The 19,762-nt window shown below is 50.7% G+C and overlaps 1 protein-coding gene across 1 annotated transcript; it reads left to right on the top strand.

Moving 5' to 3' along the window:
• Positions 1-8,569: 8,569 nt before the first annotated feature.
• Lhx1 (LIM homeobox 1) lies at positions 8,570-14,447 on the top strand. Its single transcript, XM_013013239.1, has 5 exons — positions 8,570-9,236; positions 11,123-11,349; positions 11,445-11,722; positions 13,361-13,526; positions 13,885-14,447. Exons 1-5 carry the CDS (start codon positions 9,067-9,069, stop codon positions 14,262-14,264), a joined length of 1,221 nt encoding a protein of 406 aa, XP_012868693.1. The 5' UTR covers positions 8,570-9,066; the 3' UTR covers positions 14,265-14,447.
• Positions 14,448-19,762: the final 5,315 nt, after the last annotated feature.

The following is a 19,762-nucleotide window of genomic DNA, read 5'->3' as shown; positions in this document are numbered from 1 at the left end:
TGCACGCACGTGCGCGCGCACACACACACACACACAAAGACTTGGAGGATTTGGTTGGAGGAGAGATAAGAAGTTTCACTCTAGAACAGAATATGTTAATTTACAAGACTTCTCTTCTTTATTTCTCGTCCCCCTCATCTCCTTAGGTTTAGAAATATACCCTTTGGATCTAAGACTTAATTTAGGAGTAGGTAGATGAAGAGGTGAGGCTTACCTTAGGTTCAAATCTGGCATCTACTCTCATAGGTTTATGATGATGGGCTAGGTGTACTTGTGCCCACACATTACATTAGGTGTAGCACTGAAAAACAAGCATCTTCTTTTCACAAATCAGATGATTTGCAAATTGATGCTCTCTTCCCTCAAGGCTCTGAGGATAGTTAAAAACCTCTGAGGGGGATGAAAAAAAGATTGCTAAGGAAGACATATATATATATATATATATATATATATGAAGCAAAATGTGTATATATATATGTATACATATATATACGTTTTGCTTCTTTTCCATATATATATATACATATATATGTGTGTGTATATATATGTGTGTGTGTATATATATATGTGTGTGTGTATATATATATATATATATGTGTGTGTGTGTGTGTGTGTGTGTGTGTGTGTGTGGAAAAAGAAGCAAAACTGACACCATTCTGCCAGGAACATAACTCTCTGTGAGCAGTGAGTATGTGTGTGTTTGGTTGAGGGTCCCTATTCCATAGAGCTGTCTGCCCCCATTGCCCGAGCCTGTTGGAAGGTAAGCGGTTCCTTTGTGTGTTCGTTTATTACTAAGCCCAACTCTTTTCCCTCTAAAACTCCTTCTTCTCCCTGTTGAGCTGACCATGCTTCTGGATTTATGAAGAGAGATGTTTTAGCAGAAATCCCCCAGAGTGTCCCATCAGCCCTAAATCCCAGGCTTGCTCCCCCCGCCCCAAGACCCCATGACACACAGCATGCCAACACGGCTTCCTCTTGCCTATGCATTAGCCATCCATTGTGGCAACCTGACATCTCTCACACATAAAACCGTAAGAGAGAAATAAAATATCTGTCTCTTGGCGAAAATAAAGCTTTGCCTCCCTCCTGATGTATAGGATATAAAATAAAGCCGCGGCTCCAATAGTGGCTTTTCCTTATGCCACAGTTGCCTTTGCACACACGGAGACAATGAAGACTGATGGTTTGGGACAAGGCCCAGCCTCCTGGGGCCTGCCTTCACCCTCTTTTATTATCGTCTCTTCCCTCCTCTATGCTTTATTCTTTCTTCTTCACTTTCTTTCCTTTCTGCGTTAGATTTGCCTTTTATATGCCCTTCTCTTTCTTTCCTCTGGAACTTTATCTTCCTAGCTCACTTTCTTTCTAAAGCATGACAGAGACAGTAAGAAAGGATCTGAGTTTTTCACCTGTCTCCAACACACCCACCATCTCTTCTGGCTGCCTCTTTTTCTCTGTCCCCATCTCTCTCTGGACCTCCTGTCCCTATGACTAATTCTGCTGTTGCTACTTGGGAATTTGCTTTGGTCAAATGTACAAATGATCCCAAGGGACAATTAAGAATGTATTTAGTGGATGTAGGGTTTTTTTTTTTTTCAGGAAGCTGCCCTTCCCTACTGGGCTGGGTGGGTGGTTTATGGATCTCATCATCTATTTACCTAGTTTCTAAGGCAGCCAGCCAGAGTAAAGCTACCACCTCAACAGGGTAAGAGTTGACATTCACCTCTTAAACCCAAGCTGCATCAGCAGATAGACTATGGGCCTTAGGTCACTTCAGCCAACTCTGCTGCCTGCAAAGGGAGAGATCCAAGTACAGCCCAATCTCCTCTGTCTCTTCTTCTCAGTCCTGAGAACTAAAAATGCTGTATTGGGAACATAAGGCAGGCTTTTCCATGCTCACACTAGACTCCTCATAATCACCCAGCCTTAGATATGGCCACCTGCTTGCTCTCCCATGCACTTGACAGTCTTTCCCATGGGGCCCAATGTCTACCTTTGGCCTTCTTCATCCCAGAGACCTTCACTCTTCTCTTTTCTATTCAGGTCTGAGTTGATTGTCTCTGAAAGTATTTCCCCATCTTTGCCCTAACCTCACCCTCTTATGGGGTTCTCCATCTGCCCCCAAGGCTGCTTCCCATCCTATCCCAAACCTCCTTTAACTCTACTAGGCACTACAGAATGCATCCCAGGTCCTAGAAGGGTAAAGGGTAACTCAAACAAGAGGATAACTGGGAATCTGGGCCCTAGGAATCTGGCCCCAAGGGAACAATGCGGTGGGGGAAGCTATGATATTGCCTGAAGGGAGATGTCCTATAGTCAGTGAGTGGCTTTTGGACTCCCAAGTGGAGTCCAAAAGAATAGGGGGACCAGGTCACCCTAAACCAAAAGATCTTTATTAATACCACCCAAACCTGGAAGGCAAGGCAGCACCTATTGGGCTCTGCCCAAAATAGAGGTAAGGAGCTGAGAACTCAATCTCAGTCCCAATGTTTATTAGATTTTGAGCCCAATATCCTTTCTCTCCTTTCCTCTTTCCCTCTCCCTCCCCTCCTCTCCCTTCTCTCTCTCTCTCTCTCTCTCTCTCTCTCTCTCTCTCTCTCTCTCCCCCCTTTCTCTCTCTTCTCCCTTGATATCTCTCCAGATATCAGCAGTGACCACCGCCATTAGGTAAGGGGAGAGAGTCAATTAGTAAGAGGATTAATTACTCCCAGGCACGAGCCCCGTTTGTCTTCCTTACCCAGTGTGAGTGTGTGCTCAGACAGAGGAACATGGGCACGCACCCAAACACACATTGTTGTCACGCCGTCTTAGACGTTTTATTTATTTGTTGGATTCTTGCCCAGAGCCGTTCATATGCTTTTCCAATGGGCTGAGTCTCCCACCAAACATATCCCCTCCTTTTCTCCTGCCCAGGAACGCGTCTGTCATGCCCAGCACCTCCTCTGGTCCTTCAGCAGAACACCCCCACCCACCCACCTGCGATCTTGGGGGTCCTCAGCTCTGGGTGTCTTCCTGCCACCTTTTCTTCTCTTATTATCACTGGGTGTTTTTTTCTGGGTTTCTCGCTCCACTCCTCCACGTAATTCTTCTGTCAGATCTTTCCTCCCTTCATGCCTGCTTGCTCTTCTGCACTCCGTTTCTTCTTTCCTGCCCTTATTATCTTTTCCCGCCCTTTCCACGTCCTGTCTTTGCTCCACCGCACTGAGCTGACATGCATCTGAGATCAGCACATTCGACCTAGCTGCTCCAGCCGCCCTTTCCCCGAGCCCAGGGTCCCTGCGGTCCTCGTGGGAAGCCAGCCGTGTTTACTCAGGCCAGGCGATCACCATGACGCTGGGGCCGGATGCTGCCCTTTCTCAGCTCAGCTGTCCCTCCTTTATCACCACCCAAACCACGCTTGAAAAATATGGATGAGAGCAAAGTACACACGGGAGCAAGGTGGCAATCACCCCTCCAAAACATCCCAACGCTTCTCACCTTCCACATGTATTCATAGAGATCTTGGGCAAGCCCTCTAAACTTGAGTTTCTGGTATAGTTAAGCAGTGATAATAGCAACCAGTCTCCCACACCTCAACCCACTTAGTATGTAGTTCAGAGAAGACCATGGTATAAATGATAAAGTACTGGGTATAAAGTACTCAGATTAAGGCAACCTGACATCGAGAGAGGGGAAGGAAAGCATGGGAGAGATCAGCGATCAGACCCCAAGGGACCCCAGCCCGTAGCCTACAGGATAGTCACGGTCCTGACTGACTCTCTTCTTTCTTTTCATTGGACTTATATGCCTATGTACGCTCAGTTTTTGGGTGCTTTCTGCAGGTAACCCTCTAGAGTGCAGGTAGCCCCGGGCACCTATTTTTCTGGCCACATCATTGCCCTTTTGTGGGGTCAGTAGGCTGGACAGAAGCACAAAAGGAGAGAAGCAAAGCATTCAGGGGTGACAGCCACTCCAGGGATCCATAGCAGCAGCCCAAGGCTAAGCAAGCTCAACCCTTGAGGGACCGAGTCATTTTGGAACTTGGGAAGAAGCGAGAGCAGTACAGTTCTGAATCAGAGAGGTGGTGGGAGACATGCCAGATGGGGCCTTTTTCTCCCCCTCCCCCTCAGGGTCCTTTAGAAATGGGGTAGAGAAGATTCTGAGGCCACTGAGTGATGGCCAGGCCTCCAAATTGGACCTCATGGCACCCAGCCAGAATTCGCAAGGCTGGATGTAAGCAGCTCTGAGTCTATGTGACTTTGAAGGAAGTAGAGTGGGAAAGCTCTGGTCTATTTCAGGACCAAAACAGTATGTGATAGTGTAGGTAAGGAAGTTAGGTTGGGGGTCTTCTTGGGGCCTCATTTAAATGTGGAGCTGAGTTCAATGGCTTTGAAGCTGAAGAGTTTAGAAAGCTGGCTTGGTTTTCTCTTTAGTTCCCGTCACCCGCTACATTTTGAAATAAATCCTGGACAGACTTATACCTGTAATCCTAACTGGACTCAGGAGGCTGAGGTCTGAGGATCCTGGTTCAAAGTCAGCCCAGGCAAGAAAAGCCGGTGACACTCCTATCTCCAATTAACTACTAAAAAATGCTGGAAGTGAAGCTGGAGTGCCAACTTTGGGCAGAAAAGCTAAGGGACAGCACCCAGGCCCTAAATCCAAGCTGCAGTGCAAAGAGCAGATAAATGAAATAAAAATAACACTAAATGGAAATAAACCTGGGGGGGGGCATTAGTCTGCTGTGCTGGTGTATCCTGAAAATGTTAAATTTAGACTTTAAACCTAGAATCAGGACCCAAGAGTCACGCCTTGTTTTGCACTCCCCCAGTTCTTGTAGTCCCTAGGGATGGGCCATCTGGACACGGGGCCAAACAGAGTCCTACATAGTAGAGCCAGCGTCCTGTGCTCACCCTAATTCCCCTATTGCGTTCTACTGTCTTCTAGAAGGGGTTCTCTTTGCCCCAGCCCCGACATCTAGCTCTCAAGGTTCCTATAACCCCTAAAGCGAACTCTTCCTAAGCACCAGAGGAAGGCACGGACCTCGGATTGGGAAGGGCGGGCAGTGGAGTCCTGCTGTCACCACGCAGGTCCAGCGACAACCGCTCCCTCACTCTGCAGCCTCTCTGTTTTGCATGAGAAGGAGCCCAGCTGGGGCAGGGGCGAGCCACTTGGGACTAAGGCCGCTATAGATTCCAGAAAGGGGCCGTTGGATCGCTCAGGCCCCCAATACTGAGACAGCTGGAGGGTGTGGGCTGGGGGGCGTGGAGATCGCTCCTCGGCACCAGCCCTCCGTCGCCCGGCTTTTCACCTACTCTGCAAGCTGGGCCGGGGGTGAAGGAGGGGGGGGGCTGAGAACCTCACCTCCAGCTGCACGGATGGACTCCTAAGGTGTTAGAACACTGGGCAGAGGGTGATTTGCTCCAGGAAGTGTCTGGGTCCGCAGGGGAAATGTGAAGTCAAATCCAAGCCCGCCGGGAGCCTGCAGAGCTAGATAGAAGAAACACCTACTCTATCCCTGGCACTAACCTCAAACTCAGACGTGGAAAAGACTGACAGACGCATTGCAAGCTGAGAGCCGATCAGCAACCCCACCCCCCTCCCCGGCTCGGCGGCTCTGCCCTGGTGGGCAGCTGGGAGTCTGTGCTCAGGTGTGTAAGTGTCAGGAGGTGCGGAAGGAAGAAGGCGTGAGACAAGCAAGGCCCTGCTTGGTAACCTGAGGTCCCGGAAGGAGGAACGTTGGGCGTGCTTTGGCTTGTTTGAATGGTAGCTGCCCGAGATCCCGGCGGGATTGCAGAGCAGTCCTGGCAGGGACAGAAACTTCGGAGTTGTCCGAACAGTAACACCTAACAATCCCACCGAGCGCGCACCAAACCATCTTCGCGGCCGGCCGCGCGCCTCCCCCGTTCGCGCGAAGAGGGTTCGCGGTTAGCGCAGCTGGATTCCCTGCCCGCCCAACTGCGTTTGCGCGCACGGTCCCGCCAACTTAGCCCCTGGCCCTTAACAGGGTTGCAAAGCTGTCCTCTCTGCCACTTCCCGCGCATCGCCAAAGAGACCAATTCCAAACTACCAGACCTGGCTAACTAGGAAGACGTGGCTGGCCGGTGACCATATTAGACCCAAATGCGCATTCCTAGCACGCCTCTAAATTAAAACCTACACCCCACCCTCCCATCCCACCCACCCACCCCCAAAATAAGGAGCAAAAGTGGGACCGCCTACCACCTCAGACTCCACTTGGGGAGAAATCTGGGTTAAACCCAGTCTATAACAAGGTCGAATCAGAATGTGGAGGCTGATGAGTGCGTCGTGGAACTAGAATGACTCTGGGGTGGGGGGGGGGAGGCTGATGTTTTGAGGATCAGGATCTGGACCCCCCCAGGCCTAAACAAATCCATCCCCCGTGGGCGGTGGTCCGGAGTTTAGACTTCGTGCGGAATTCGGGTGCTCTTGAAGAAGGAGTGAGCTCTGGAAAGTGTTGGTCGCTGGTATCTGAGGAAGCTGGTCCTCGGCCCCGAGGCCTGAAAAAGGGGAGGACTGGAAGCCGGACACTCCACCAGTGCCCTCTGCTTGGTACTCCTGAGAACTCTCTCCTCCTTCTCCCTTCCCACCGTCATCCTTGGCCACCCCCTCACCCCGATGCAGGGGCCCCACGGTCTCCCTGCCTAGTCGTTTGTTTTTATTTGTTAAAAAAAAAAAAAGTGTCTCCGGATCACAGTTTCTCACAACTTCTCGCCTGGGTTGTCACTCCTCACCCGAGGCGCTCCTCTACACACGTCTCTCTCCCCGTCCCACCTTCTCTCTCCCCCGCCCCCACCAGGAAATCACCGGGATCAACTTTCCAAGAGCGCACTGCGGGAGACTGACACCCGGGACTCGCTGACAACCTGGACCCTGCGGACTTTGGATGGATTGGGGGTGGGGGTGGAGGGTGGGGAGGGGAGGAGGCAAAGCTGGAGGGACCGGAGGAGGGAGATTTAGCTGCCAAGCGCCCCCTACCTCTCCAAAGATTCGCACTGTGCCCGGGGCAAACTTCCAGGCCTCAGAAGCCAGGAGGGCGGAGAAGGATCCTAACACCTGGTGAATTGCAAAGCCAAAACTGCGCTGGGGCCGTTCCGGCTTCCGGACCCGGCATCAATCTCCCCCTCCCCACACACACCCCCACCCCATCTTAGACCTTGGGCTTGGTCCGGGATTGTCACTACCCTCTGAAAGAACTCTGGCCCCCGCCAGCGCCTTACTCTCACCTTCCTTCAGTCCCTCCCACCGAAACAGAGGCTTACCGGAGCAGTAAGGGACCGGGACACCTCGCCTCCAGTCGCCCGCGCCGCGCGGGGCCTCGGGTACCGCCGCCACTGATCCTCTAAACGCGGTCTCCCCGCACTCTCCCCGGCCGGGGGATGCAGAATGGTTTACAGAGGGACCGCGAGGCGCTGATTGGTCACAGGCCGCCGTGACGTCGGCGGGCGCTGCATTAAGGCGAGGGGGCTTCCAGAGCTCAGCCAACAGCCAGGAGCAGTGACCGAGTCGCTGGAGCTGGGGAGAGACGCGCCAGGGCGGCCGACTGGGCCGAGAGACCCGGGAATCGAACGACAAGCGCCGGGGAGAAAAGCCAGCCAGGAGCCGCGGCCAAGGACGGCCAAGCCGGCAGCCCGCACGGAACTGCTCCAGCCGCTGGCCTACGGTAGCCGCTACACCAGGACATTATTTGAAAGCTCTCCAAGCGGTCCCCTCTCCCCTTCGACTTTTCCCTTTGCACAAGGGGAAGGAAAATCAAAACAAAACCAAACAAAAAACAAACAAGAGAGGAAGGCGACGGAGAAAGGAAACCCAGATTGGCCACCACCACGAAAAGAAAAAGAGGGGGAAAGGAAAAGTACAAGAAGGTCGAGCGACTGTGCGACTGGACGCAGGCAGCCGGGAGCGTGGGCCGAGCGATGCGGGGCTGCGCGCCAAGGCGGCCAGGAGTTGTGATCGGAGCCACCATGCACGACCAGGTGCGGTGAAGAACCAGACGGCGTTGACTTCCCAAAGGAGTCCCGGAGCAGGGAGGGGGGCCTCCCTGAGGACACCGAGGCCGCTTGGCAGGCCACCGGCGGAGGTGACGGGGCTGGGTCGGTGGGGACTGAGCGAGTGCGCCTGATTGCATCCGCCCGAAGTTATCACTTGTGGTTTTTCGACCCCCCCCCACACAAACACTTCTCCAAAACAACAACAACAAACTAAAAACAAAAAAAAACAAAACAAAAAAGAGGGGGAGAAACCTAAGCAACAACTGCAATCAACAAGATCCTCTCCCACTCTCTCCTCCCTCCCTCCCTCCCTCCCTCCCCCCTTCGATCTGTCCCCTCCCCCTCCCCCAGGCCCAGCGGCGGGAGCCCCAGCGCGTCCCAACCGGCTTGCACCATGCCGGTAGTTTAGGATCCAAAGCTTCTCTACTTGTTTTTTTTTCTTTCTTCCTTTTCTTTCTTTCTTTTTTTTTTAAAGAGGGAGAACCCCTGGTAGTGGGCAGCCTGGCACGCACACACCCGCCTTCATACTCCGACAAAAAGCAGTTGCACTTTGACTCCTGACAGCTCTACCTCAAGCCAGAGAGAGAGAGAGAGAGAGAACTCGGCAGTGCGCTCCCCTCCCCACCCCACCTCCACCTCCGAAAACCCCAGCTCGCCGCGTCTATCCTCTCCGTCTCCTTCGCGGTTTTATTTATTTATTTCCGTTCCCGCCTGCGTTCCCGGTGACCTTCACTCTTCCGCGGGCTCCGGGCAGAAGAGTGGCTTTCTAGTCCGCCGGAGACTCCTTTTCGTCGCCTGGGGAGCTGCGGTGGCGCTGCTCCGCCCCACGCCCCGGGGACTCCCGGGCTACGCAGTCCATCCAGGCGCCCCGGGCCTCTCCACAGCCTGGTTTTCCCCGTTTTGATTGTTTTTGTTTTTTTTTCCCCTGGTGCGGGTTTTGGCTTGCACGGCTGAGGTGTGTGTCTCCTCTCTTTGGAGGGGCTGGGGAGCTGCGGGCTGGTCGTCTTCGGGAGTAAACCCTCTTGGCTCTGTCTACTTGGCTCTGTCTCTTCGGGGCCTCACCCGACCCAAACCAAAGACCATGGTGCACTGTGCCGGCTGCAAAAGGCCCATCCTGGACCGCTTCCTCTTGAACGTGCTGGACAGGGCTTGGCATGTCAAGTGCGTCCAGTGCTGTGAATGTAAATGCAACCTGACCGAGAAGTGCTTCTCCCGGGAAGGCAAGCTCTACTGTAAAAACGATTTCTTCCGGTGAGTATTTTCCTCCCGTACCTCTTGCTGCTTCCTCCCCAAGGGCCTTTCTCAGCCAGCTTCGGATCAGAGGTCAGCGTGGCCACTGGCAGACGCACGAGGAGCTACCTCTGGAAAGGACAGCCAAGTCCCCCAGGCTCCTGCTTCTTGGCCAGCTAGCCTGCTGCGAGCCTAAGGGAAAGCGGCTGAACTTGTGGCCTGGAAAGTGGGGGTGCATGTGCCTGGGAAGAAAGGATCTAAGTCTGCCTCTGTTCTGGGGCGCTTCAAACTTGGAAGAGATTGGGCAACCTGGAGAGTTGTAGCTCCGGCTCCCATTTTTTACCCCCCCCCTTTCAAACAAGCTCTCCAACCACTGATTTTCCGGACACCCCCCACCTCCCACCCCCGGTTGCTCACCCTCTAGGTTGAGCTCTCAAGCCTGGGCTCTTCCCAGTCACTGTCTTTTCCTTCTGAGAGGTATTGGCGGGAACACTGAGCCTTTTGGGTGGAGGAACCCCCTCTCAGCACATGCCAATAGCAGCAGTAAAGAAGCTCGACCTTAGGGGCCAGTTCTACACAGCCAGCAAGTTACCCCAAACTGACTTGGTCCTTAAGCATAAAGCTAGGCAAACTGCTACCCTATAGCTTGTGAAAGGCTGCTGATTTTTCTTTGCTGTCACGCTTGCTAGGGTTGGCATACATTTCCGGCCTCGGCCCAATACTGACTGGGGCATCGAAGCGCACCAGCTTCCCTCCAGAGCCCTCTCGGGCACTGTCCCACCAGGCCTGCCCTGCCACCGGTTCCTTGCCAAGAGAAAGGTGCTCATGACAGAGCCGGGAAAGTTTCTACTTCACTCCTCTCTTTAACATTTTAATTGTATGTTCTTAATCTCGCTATTTGGCCACCTCCTCCACAAGACCTAAGTAAATAGAGAGCAGGAATGAATGTGAATTCGAATTCTACTGTAAAGGTTTGAAATCTCCCAGCGAACTAGACTGACTTGATGTCTGCTTTCTCTCCATTTGTAGTGATGGATCAAACAGGAGGGTGGGTTTGGAAGCCACCGGGGGGGGGGGCCCTTAGCTCAGGAGCCCAGGGCGCTCAGTCTCCAATGCAGTTCTCGGACACCGCGTGGCTTAGGTTTGCGCGAACGGTGGAGCAGACGTGATGCTAAACATTGTCGCCTCCGCGGTCTGTCGTTACCTCGACCGAGATCAGAGCCGGAGATGTCTGCGAGTCATACCCACTTCCAGCGGGTCTGCTGAGGCCTGACTTGTGACAAAGCTCAGCAGGGCACTGAACGCCGGCTTTGCCCGCGGCGGCTCCCGCTAGCGCCAATCTGCTAGGCTTTGCGCACGAACGTGGTAGCAGCGCAGTTACACTACCCGGGCTCGGCCACTGTGTTTGTTTACCTACCGTGGGCCCGAGGGGACCAAGCTAAACCCTAACCTGTGCAGGTCTTTTTGTAGTAAAAGACGACGCCAGGAAAGGGGGAAAAACTAGCGCGCTGAGTGCATTTATAGTGGGCTCTAATTAGAATTTGGCTTCTCCGAATCCAATCGAAGATTAAGTATCCCCTTGGCCACTTTGTCACCATTTCCCGCGATGCTTTTTTCCCCTCTTGGGGATGAAGCCTGGGCGTGAAGCTGGGGTTGGGGGACGGCTTGGACCCCTCACTCTAGAAGTATTGTATTTCCTGCTCTCATTTTTTTTCCCCACCGATGCCCTGCGCTCTCCTCCCTACTTCCACTCCTAGTTAATCGGCATATGATCTATAATCAATCTCTCCGTTCTCTCCCTCTCCCTCTCTCTCCTTCCTCCTCAACTTGTTTCTTTCTCCCGCAATCTTCCTTCTTTCATTCTCTCCTGCCTCCGCCTGTCCTTCGCCAAACCCTAACTGGTGCAGATGTTTCGGTACCAAATGCGCGGGCTGCGCGCAAGGCATCTCCCCTAGCGATCTGGTGCGGAGAGCGCGGAGCAAAGTGTTTCACCTGAACTGCTTCACCTGCATGATGTGTAACAAGCAGCTTTCCACCGGCGAGGAGCTCTACATCATAGATGAGAACAAGTTCGTCTGCAAAGAGGATTACCTAAGCAACAGCAGTGTCGCCAAAGAAAACAGCCTCCACTCAGGTGAGGCACGGATTTCCAGCTGCCTATCGGGGCTGGGATTCTGGGGAAGGCCGTCCAAGGCCGTTGCTCACCTTGTCCTTTCCCCCTCTCACCAGCCACCACCGGCAGTGACCCTAGTTTGTCTCCGGATTCTCAAGACCCGTCGCAGGACGACGCCAAGGACTCGGAGAGTGCCAACGTGTCAGACAAGGAAGGTGGTAGCAATGAGAATGATGATCAGAACCTAGGCGCCAAGAGAAGGGGGCCTCGCACCACGATCAAAGCCAAGCAGCTGGAGACTTTGAAGGCCGCCTTCGCTGCTACGCCCAAGCCCACACGCCACATCCGCGAGCAGCTGGCTCAGGAGACTGGCCTCAACATGCGGGTCATCCAGGTCAGGCCCCTGGCGTGCCATTCTGTCCCTCCCACAGGGTCACTCAGAGTACCCAGGTGGTGCCTAGGAGGGGAATGTATTTGAAGAGGCTGGGGGAGAGTGGAAGGTGGGGATATGACTCCAAAGGACCTGAGAAAGGTCGCAGGATGCCTGAAGCATCCTACCCACCTCCCTTCTTCCCAGACCAACAGAAGTGATAGTGGCCAGGGAACAGGAGAAGCCGGGAGGTTGGAGGAAGGGACACTGTCCAACACCACAATGCAGGACTCTTCTGTATGCATACACCTTAGTCTACTCTCACTCTTGTTAAGGAATGGCGAGAGCTGGGCGCCAGTAGCTCACACCTGTAATTCTAGCTACTCAGGAGGCCGAGATCTGAGCATTGTGGTTGAAAGCCAGCTCGGACAGGAAAGTATGTGAGACTCTTGAATGAACCACAAAAAGCGAGAAGTGGAGCTGTGGCTCAAGTGGTAAGAGTATTAGCCTTTAGCACAGAAGCTCAGGGACAGCACCCAGACCTTGAGTTCAAGCCCCAGGACTGGCAAAAAAAAAAAAGTAAAATAAATAAAATAAAAATAGGTTGTTTCATCTCCAGGGGTCAATCAGTTGCTTTTGCATAACACTCTCTCCTTCCAAGTGTTCAGCTCCAACTTTGTGGGTCTCTTGCTCCCATTAGGAAAGCTCCAGAGCAAAAACTTCCTCTCTAAAGGAGGTGGGCATGTTAGATTGAAGGGGAGGTAGTTCAGTAGAGAGTCAGCCCTGTCTAGGCGCAGCCCCCAGTGGGATGGTGAGGAGAGGCCATCTGGAGGCAGCTGGGCTGTGTCTGGAGGAGGTGAGAATGTGTGTGATTAGGCAGCAGGGGTCTCTGGCTTACCGCTAGGTGTTGGGTCAGTGTGCTTGGAGGCTGTGTGGGGTGTGGGTGGACAGTTCAGGGTAAGGCTGAGAGTATCTGTGTAAGGGTACTGACGTGTCCACTTCGGCTGCAGGCTTGGAGGTATCTGGGAGGCTGTGCAAACTTGTGTTTGTGAATGCGGGGTTGTGTGTTTGCCACCATTGGCAAGATGGTTGTGGATAAACAAGTATGTTTTGGGCAGGGGAGATTTGCATGGGCATAAAACAGAGATTGTGAGTTTGGGTGTCATCACCTCAGGGAAAACAGTGTTAGTGGGAAGCTTTTTGTGTCTCTGTCATGGTCACACAGTGGGTTTGGGGGAGCACTTCAAGAGACCGTGAAAAGGAAGCTGTGTGTGTGTATGTGTATGTGTGTGTGTGTAAAAGACCATTTTGGAGGTTTAATGTCTCCTATGTGTGTAACGTTATTTTGGAAAGGTTTAATGCTGTAACTGCGATAGTTCGTTTGAACTAACTCAGCTACTTCTTGCCTTACATCAGACATGGTGGTCAATTAAGTTCCCTCTGTCCCGAAATCCTGAACACCCGAGGCTCAATGTCTGTTTTTGCCTGGTCTCAGAACCCCTTCTCTATTTCCCCGCCCCCGCCCGCCCCTTCTAAAGTCAGTGAGCGGGCAGCAGTGGAGGGGCAAAGGGTTGAGCCCCATACTGCATACTCAGGCTAGGGAGTGTGTGTGTGTTGGGGGGGGGTCTCGTGACTTCACCCCACGACGTGTGTGCGCTTCAGGTTTGGTTCCAGAACCGGCGCTCCAAGGAACGCAGGATGAAGCAGCTGAGCGCGCTGGGCGCCCGGCGCCACGCCTTCTTCCGAAGTCCGCGCAGGATGCGGCCGCTGGTGGACCGCCTGGAACCAGGCGAGCTCATCCCCAACGGCCCCTTCTCCTTTTACGGAGGTGAGTGGTGGGGTTCGAGCGGACCCGGATCGGCTTCGCAGGAAGCGGGTGTTTTCTGTTTGCAAAGTGAGCAGACAGGGTGGCGTAGAAGGCTGGGGAAGAAAATCTGGGGAGGTGCGGAGACTCAGGGGGCAAAAGTCCCCACCCGGAATAAGCAAGGTGAGCCTGTAGGGAAACAGCTTCCCCGTTTTGCGCAATCTCCTCCCTGCTCTCCGGACCGCAGAGGCCGCCCCCCCCCCAAAAAAAAACCCAGAAAAACAAAAATCAGTTCCCCGGAGTTGCCCTTCCTTCCTCCCCTTCTGCCTTGGCCCGCCCTGGGCTCCTCCGTGATCCTTCCTCTTCCTCGCTGATCCCGCAGATTACCAGAGCGAGTACTACGGTCCCGGGGGTAACTACGACTTCTTCCCGCAAGGCCCCCCGTCCTCGCAGGCGCAGACGCCCGTGGATCTACCCTTCGTACCGTCGTCCGGGCCGTCTGGAACGCCCCTGGGCGGCCTGGAGCACCCGCTGCCCGGCCACCACCCATCGAGCGAGGCGCAGCGGTTCACCGACATCCTGGCGCATCCTCCTGGGGACTCGCCCAGCCCCGAGCCCAGCCTGCCCGGGCCTCTGCACTCCATGTCGGCGGAGGTCTTCGGGCCCAGCCCACCCTTCTCATCGCTGTCGGTAAACGGCGGGGGGAGCTACGGGAACCACCTGTCCCACCCCCCTGAAATGAACGAGGCGGCCGTGTGGTAGCGGGGTCTCTCCCACGGTCCGAAGAGTTCGTGATTGTACAGAAACGAACTTTTATTTAAGAAAAATAGAGAAAGAGAGAGAACGAGAGAGAAAAAAAAAAGAAAAAAAAAACAAAAAGCAAACCTCCCCCCGCGCCACTTTCTCCAGTCTCGGAAGACCATTCTCGGTATGGAGAGACCAGATGGGGGAAAGGTGGGGGGGACGCGGGGAGGCAGGGACATAAAATAGGATCCAAATTCGACTCGAGGTGGGACTGGGATCCGTGTCCTGGCTGCAAAACTGGACATCCCGAAGGGCAATGCAGAGCTTTCCTCACTGCCCACCCGGACCCGGATCGCTGGCTGGACTCCGACGGTCTGTGCTCCTGGCCGGCGACTGGCCTAAAGATGTCTACGCCGGCCGCAGGCGGGCAGAGCAATTGGTGATGCCAGGCGCTTGCTTAGGGAGGGAGGCCTCGAGGCAGCGCAGCCGGGCCGGGGTGGTGAAGTGGTCGGAGGCCGCTCCGGGCACAGCCTGGAGGGTTTTCTAACTCTGGGATATCTCTTGTTAGTGTTGTCTCAGAGTTCATCCACCACAGCGACAACAAACTCTTATAGCTTCAGACACACCGACCTGCTGTGCATCAGGTGGGACTATATATATATATATTTTTTGTCTATCTGAGTTTTTGGTTTCTGTTTTTGCCAAAATTGCAAAATTCTAAATGTAAAGCCCTCAGTATCAACTATTCTACCTTCACAAAGCTACACACACACACACACACACACACACACACACACACACACACACACAGGTTGGTCTCCAGCCAGACCTCTCGGTAAAATGACTTGAACATCAGCTGTACAAGAAAAGTATTCTACTTTCACACACAAAGGTTAAAAAGAAAGACTATTGAACTAAAAAAAAAAAACAGTCAACTGTTTACGTATAATGTTAAATTCAGGAGTTCAGTGTTTTACTACTCTATCCTGTTTGAAACCTCTTGTTCAAAAACAAAACGTTTTGAGCAATCAACCAAAATCGTTCCTTTTCTTTTCCTGTAGATGTTCTGACAGATTTGCAGGGCTTACGGCTCACTGTGCTAGTATGTAAAAAAAGGTGTTGTTTACACGAGGCAAAGAGAAAACATGATATTCAGACAGTTGCCAAATAGAATAATTATAGCACAAATACTGTAAAGGTGCCTGGCACCAGCAACCTGAGAAAGTATTAAAAAAAAAAGTGTTACAAGGTTTAAAAAAAACATCTTTGCTAATTTTTAGTCCTGTTGAACATTCATGGAATTGTTAATATGACTTATATAGACCCACACAGGTTTTATTTTTGTGTCTTTAAAATAAAAGTCCAAAATATTTAAATTTTATGGTCAAATATGCAGTCAACAGCTGCTACTTTTTTCTTTATATATTAAATTTCTCATATGTCTTTTATTGTTCTAATAAACCTAAGCTTGTGTGACCTCCAGTGCATATTAGACCATTCACTGTATGAAAGAAAACATGTTGAATAAATTTGTGAGTTTTTAATAAAAATAGAAAATCTGATGTTTAGATAATTGGTGTGGTATTTGATGTTTTCAATGAGCAGAGGGGAGGCCTGATGGGGTGTGGAATGGACCCACAAAAGTCAGATAAAGACTGGGAGGATTGTAAGGATGTATATATTTTTATCTTGACTGTAGTTGAACCATTTTGCTAATGCCAGACAAGCTTTTTTCTCTGTGACTCTCTGCTGTTATTAAATACAAATTTGCATTCTGTGGATTTAGCTGATACAGTTGAAGAGGTATTTGCTGATAAGTTTATAGAGAGTTTGAAACAGAAATCAAACCTATAACTAAAAACCAGAGCGCTCCAGGTCTTCAATTAGGCATGAGATCCAAAACATACACTCTCTTCTCTTCCTGTCCATGCAAAACTGGCCTGGTGAATGTCAGATTCTTGTTAAATATGTAGCAAGAGTTGGTCCTTTTCAGTTGTGATTCATTTTCCACAGATAATACTGCTTTCTAATTTGGTGGTTGGAAAGATAACATAGATTGAATGTATGGGATAGCTAGCAATGAAATACTTCAATCCTTTTCACAGAACTGATATGAATTTGTTACGAGCAGTTATACATGTGAACTTCTTCTCCAGAAGGAAAATTATTTTGCTGGACACATGATACATATTAAACTTCTTTAGGAGATGAACAAAAATAACTAATGTAGAAATCAAATATTGAAGTTGCCAATAGTTCCTGAAAAGTAGTTCTATCCCTTCCAACCCTTTATTAAAAATGGAAAGAATTTGAATGCTCCATCTACTATAAAATACTCATGTGTGGATGCACATGTGTTTTAATATCAGACATTATTAAAGTTCTAGAATTTCTCCACTCATCCACCTAGATTTTAGTTTTGATCATTTTTTTAAATCAAAGGCTTACAATAAATTGTATGTAATTTCCAGGGCTGTTTCTGTATTTAGGAAAGAAGTTTTTCCTACAAAGAAGCCTTCAAAATAAGCATTATTTCACTGTATCCCTAGCTCATCCTTTTAGAAGAGGGGGGCACTATCAGGAAGGAATCTGGCTGGTTCTTCGGGAATAAAAATTATGAAATACAAGAGAGACTTTTGAAACTCCTAGTATCTGCAAGCAGCACATTTTCTTTATCTGCTTTGTATGCAATTAATGGATCAGCATGTTTTTGCCCTTTTAGCATTTATATACATTAAATCATAGCAAATGTATTCATTACAGTGACCATTCTCTATCACCTTCCTCCTAAAGACATTCACTTGACTGAGCATATGCTCATCAGAAAACTGTATTTCCCTATCAAGACTGCTGAATTATTTAGCAGCTTTATTGTGGTATCCGGGTGTTTGATAAGAGTTGAGCAGGCGGTGTGGATTCAATTCTTCCAATGGTGACACTGGCTCAGCCTTTACCCTCCACGTGGTATTGTGAATCCTGGCAAATACCCCTAAACAGGTGGCAGTGCTCAGCAGTCTAATTTGGAGCCCAAAACTTGGAAGAAGAGCTTTAGAATGGTAGGGACTGATTTCATTTTTGTCAATGTCTCCCTGTCTGCCTTCTGCCCTGAGGTTGCAGGGGAATACACCACCACCCTCACTCAAAGCTACCGGAGAGAATAGAAGGTATAAGGAAGTGGTTCTCAGTCTCCAGAGAGAGAGAGCAGCCTCTTCATAAAGAGCTTGAACAACCAACCTGGTTCCTCTCCTGAGCCATCTTTAAGGCCTCCAAACAGGGGCCTCCAGACACCTGCTCTGGAGCCACCATCTATATGGGAAGAGGAAGCCAAGTTTCTTCTGGGTGGTGGTGGCTGGAGGGCTGTTTTGGTGCAAGGCAAGTTGGGGCAGGAATGTGGATGGAAAGCTTGGATATGTTTCCTAGGAATTTGGGACCTGAAGTTTGATGATGGTTGAAAAGAGAGACAGGCAGAAACATGGTCTTTCCTATATTCTTTGGAACTTCTGATCAAGTGAACAAACAGTTGTATTAGACAAATGGGGTGTGAGTGCAGGAGGCATATAATGTCATCTCTGCCCAACTTCTACTACTTCTACCTATGCCTGTCACCTTTGCAATTCATAAAAGCAGGGAAAGAGATTTGGACCTGGAGAGCCTTGGAACCTTCTCTCCAGGTTGCAGACTGTTCTTTTACCGGACTGCCCACCCTTATTTTTTCCTTTGTCTGCTCATCTCTGGCTCTTATCTCTAGAGAATTTAAAGGCTGATATTTCTGCTAGGCATATATTCAGTCTTTGAAACATCCTCTCCTCATAGTCCACCATAGTCTACACTGTCTCCGTTCCTACTCCATATCCCATAACACAAAAATTAGGAAGCAGTTAGCGAAGAACCCCTGATTTCCTCTCCTGCTCCATGCTTCAACTCCCCTCAGTTGCATCTGAAGTCTTAAAACTTATTTTTCACTCTAGGAATTCTTTTCCTACCTTCAGCAGGTACAGCATGCATTTTGGAGGCCATAGGCTGAATAGGATAGAGTGCTTCTGATTTTTTTTTTCTTAAACCACTTTGAAAGTTGGTTAGCAACCAGGACATAGAAGCCAGAGTGTTGGTCCAGCCCAACCTAAATGGGCCAGCACTGTCCTGGTTGTTTGCCTGACAGTTCAGAGGTGGTCTCTGTCCTGACTCACCTCCCTCTCCTGTTTCTCTTTTCTCCTTGCCGGGTAGAGCAGATTTCTAAGCACAATTGTAGCCCAAAGTCGCAAGGGCAGAGGACTGTGGGAGGTAGTTTTCCTAAATGTGAAGTGGGAAAAGAATTTCTTCAAAGCCTAGGGCAATGGCACCTTGTAAAGGACTGAGCATCGTTGCTCTGGAAGCCCAGATGTGTGCATAGGACTTCAATTATAGTGATGTTTACAAACAAAGCCCCTAAACTGTTCAGTTAGCCTGAGTCTTCTTACAGATAGTAAGGAGGTTTTCTTCACATTAATTTCCTTCCTAGCCTGACATTCTTTCCCTTCCACATCTGTGGGGATTTAGCCTAAGATGGGGTTTTCTCCCTTCTCTGCAGCCAATTGTCATCTTCACATAGAGAGCCAAACAGGACAAGGATGTGGGGCAGGATAAAGTAGTGCCCTGTCATTAGTGGATTCTCAGAGCCTATTAAGACTTTGAAAGTAAGAACCTGTCTCTTCCTTTGTGTTCCCCAGGAGGCACTGGGGCTAAGAGTTGCCTAGATTTTTCAGCCCTCGTACCTCCACGCAGATCAGTACTGTCTTTCCTCTAGATTCTTTTGTGACAGTTTTTGTGTCTATCTGGTTCTAGATCTCTACCTAGGACCTGCAACAGATGCTGACAGAGTGGGAACACTTTGTACTCAAACTTATCATTCCTTACAGCAGTTTGTGTTTACCTTTGTCAGCTCCCCCGCCCTCTGGACCCCCCCTGCACCCCCCCCTCGCAGGCTGATCAGTGTGTGGACAGAATCTAACATTCTCATCTTGTATCTCATCTAGCAGTGTCTGCCACGTAGTGGGCAGTCAGAGAATGTGTGATGAAGGAAGGAGGGAGGAATCGCATCTTTCCTCGGACCTGGGGGCAATGAAAGCTCTCCTATTGTATTTGTGCCTCGGTTTTAGGGGTCTGCATCCACCCTCCCCTCTGGGAGAACTATCAGTACCAAGGAGTGTGCAGAAGGGTAAGCCCCACTCCAGCCCTTAACCTCCCCACTCCCACCCGGCTTTTTTTTAATACTTGCTCTGGCAAGGCTACTTGGAGAAACTACTGAAAGGATCTTTACTTCCATCGCCATGTCTAATTATTCCTATTTATTGATGGAGACACCTGAAGACCCAGGCACTTCTAAATGGTGAAAAGCCCTATCTATCTGAGGGGCCCCGTTCACGCGCGCTCCAGGGAGTACCTGAGACTCGAGAAGCATTAACACTTTACCTCTTCTTCCTTCCTAAATCAGCCACCGTGGGCCCTACGACGCTTTATTTCTAAACGAATCGCACACA

The sequence above is a fragment of the Dipodomys ordii genome, unplaced genomic scaffold (assembly GCF_000151885.1).
Source record: "Dipodomys ordii isolate 6190 unplaced genomic scaffold, Dord_2.0 Scaffold19, whole genome shotgun sequence".
Classification (NCBI taxonomy): domain Eukaryota; kingdom Metazoa; phylum Chordata; class Mammalia; order Rodentia; family Heteromyidae; genus Dipodomys; species Dipodomys ordii.
The sequence above is the reverse complement of the archived record's forward strand: the minus strand, read 5'-3'. Positions and strand labels throughout refer to the sequence as shown.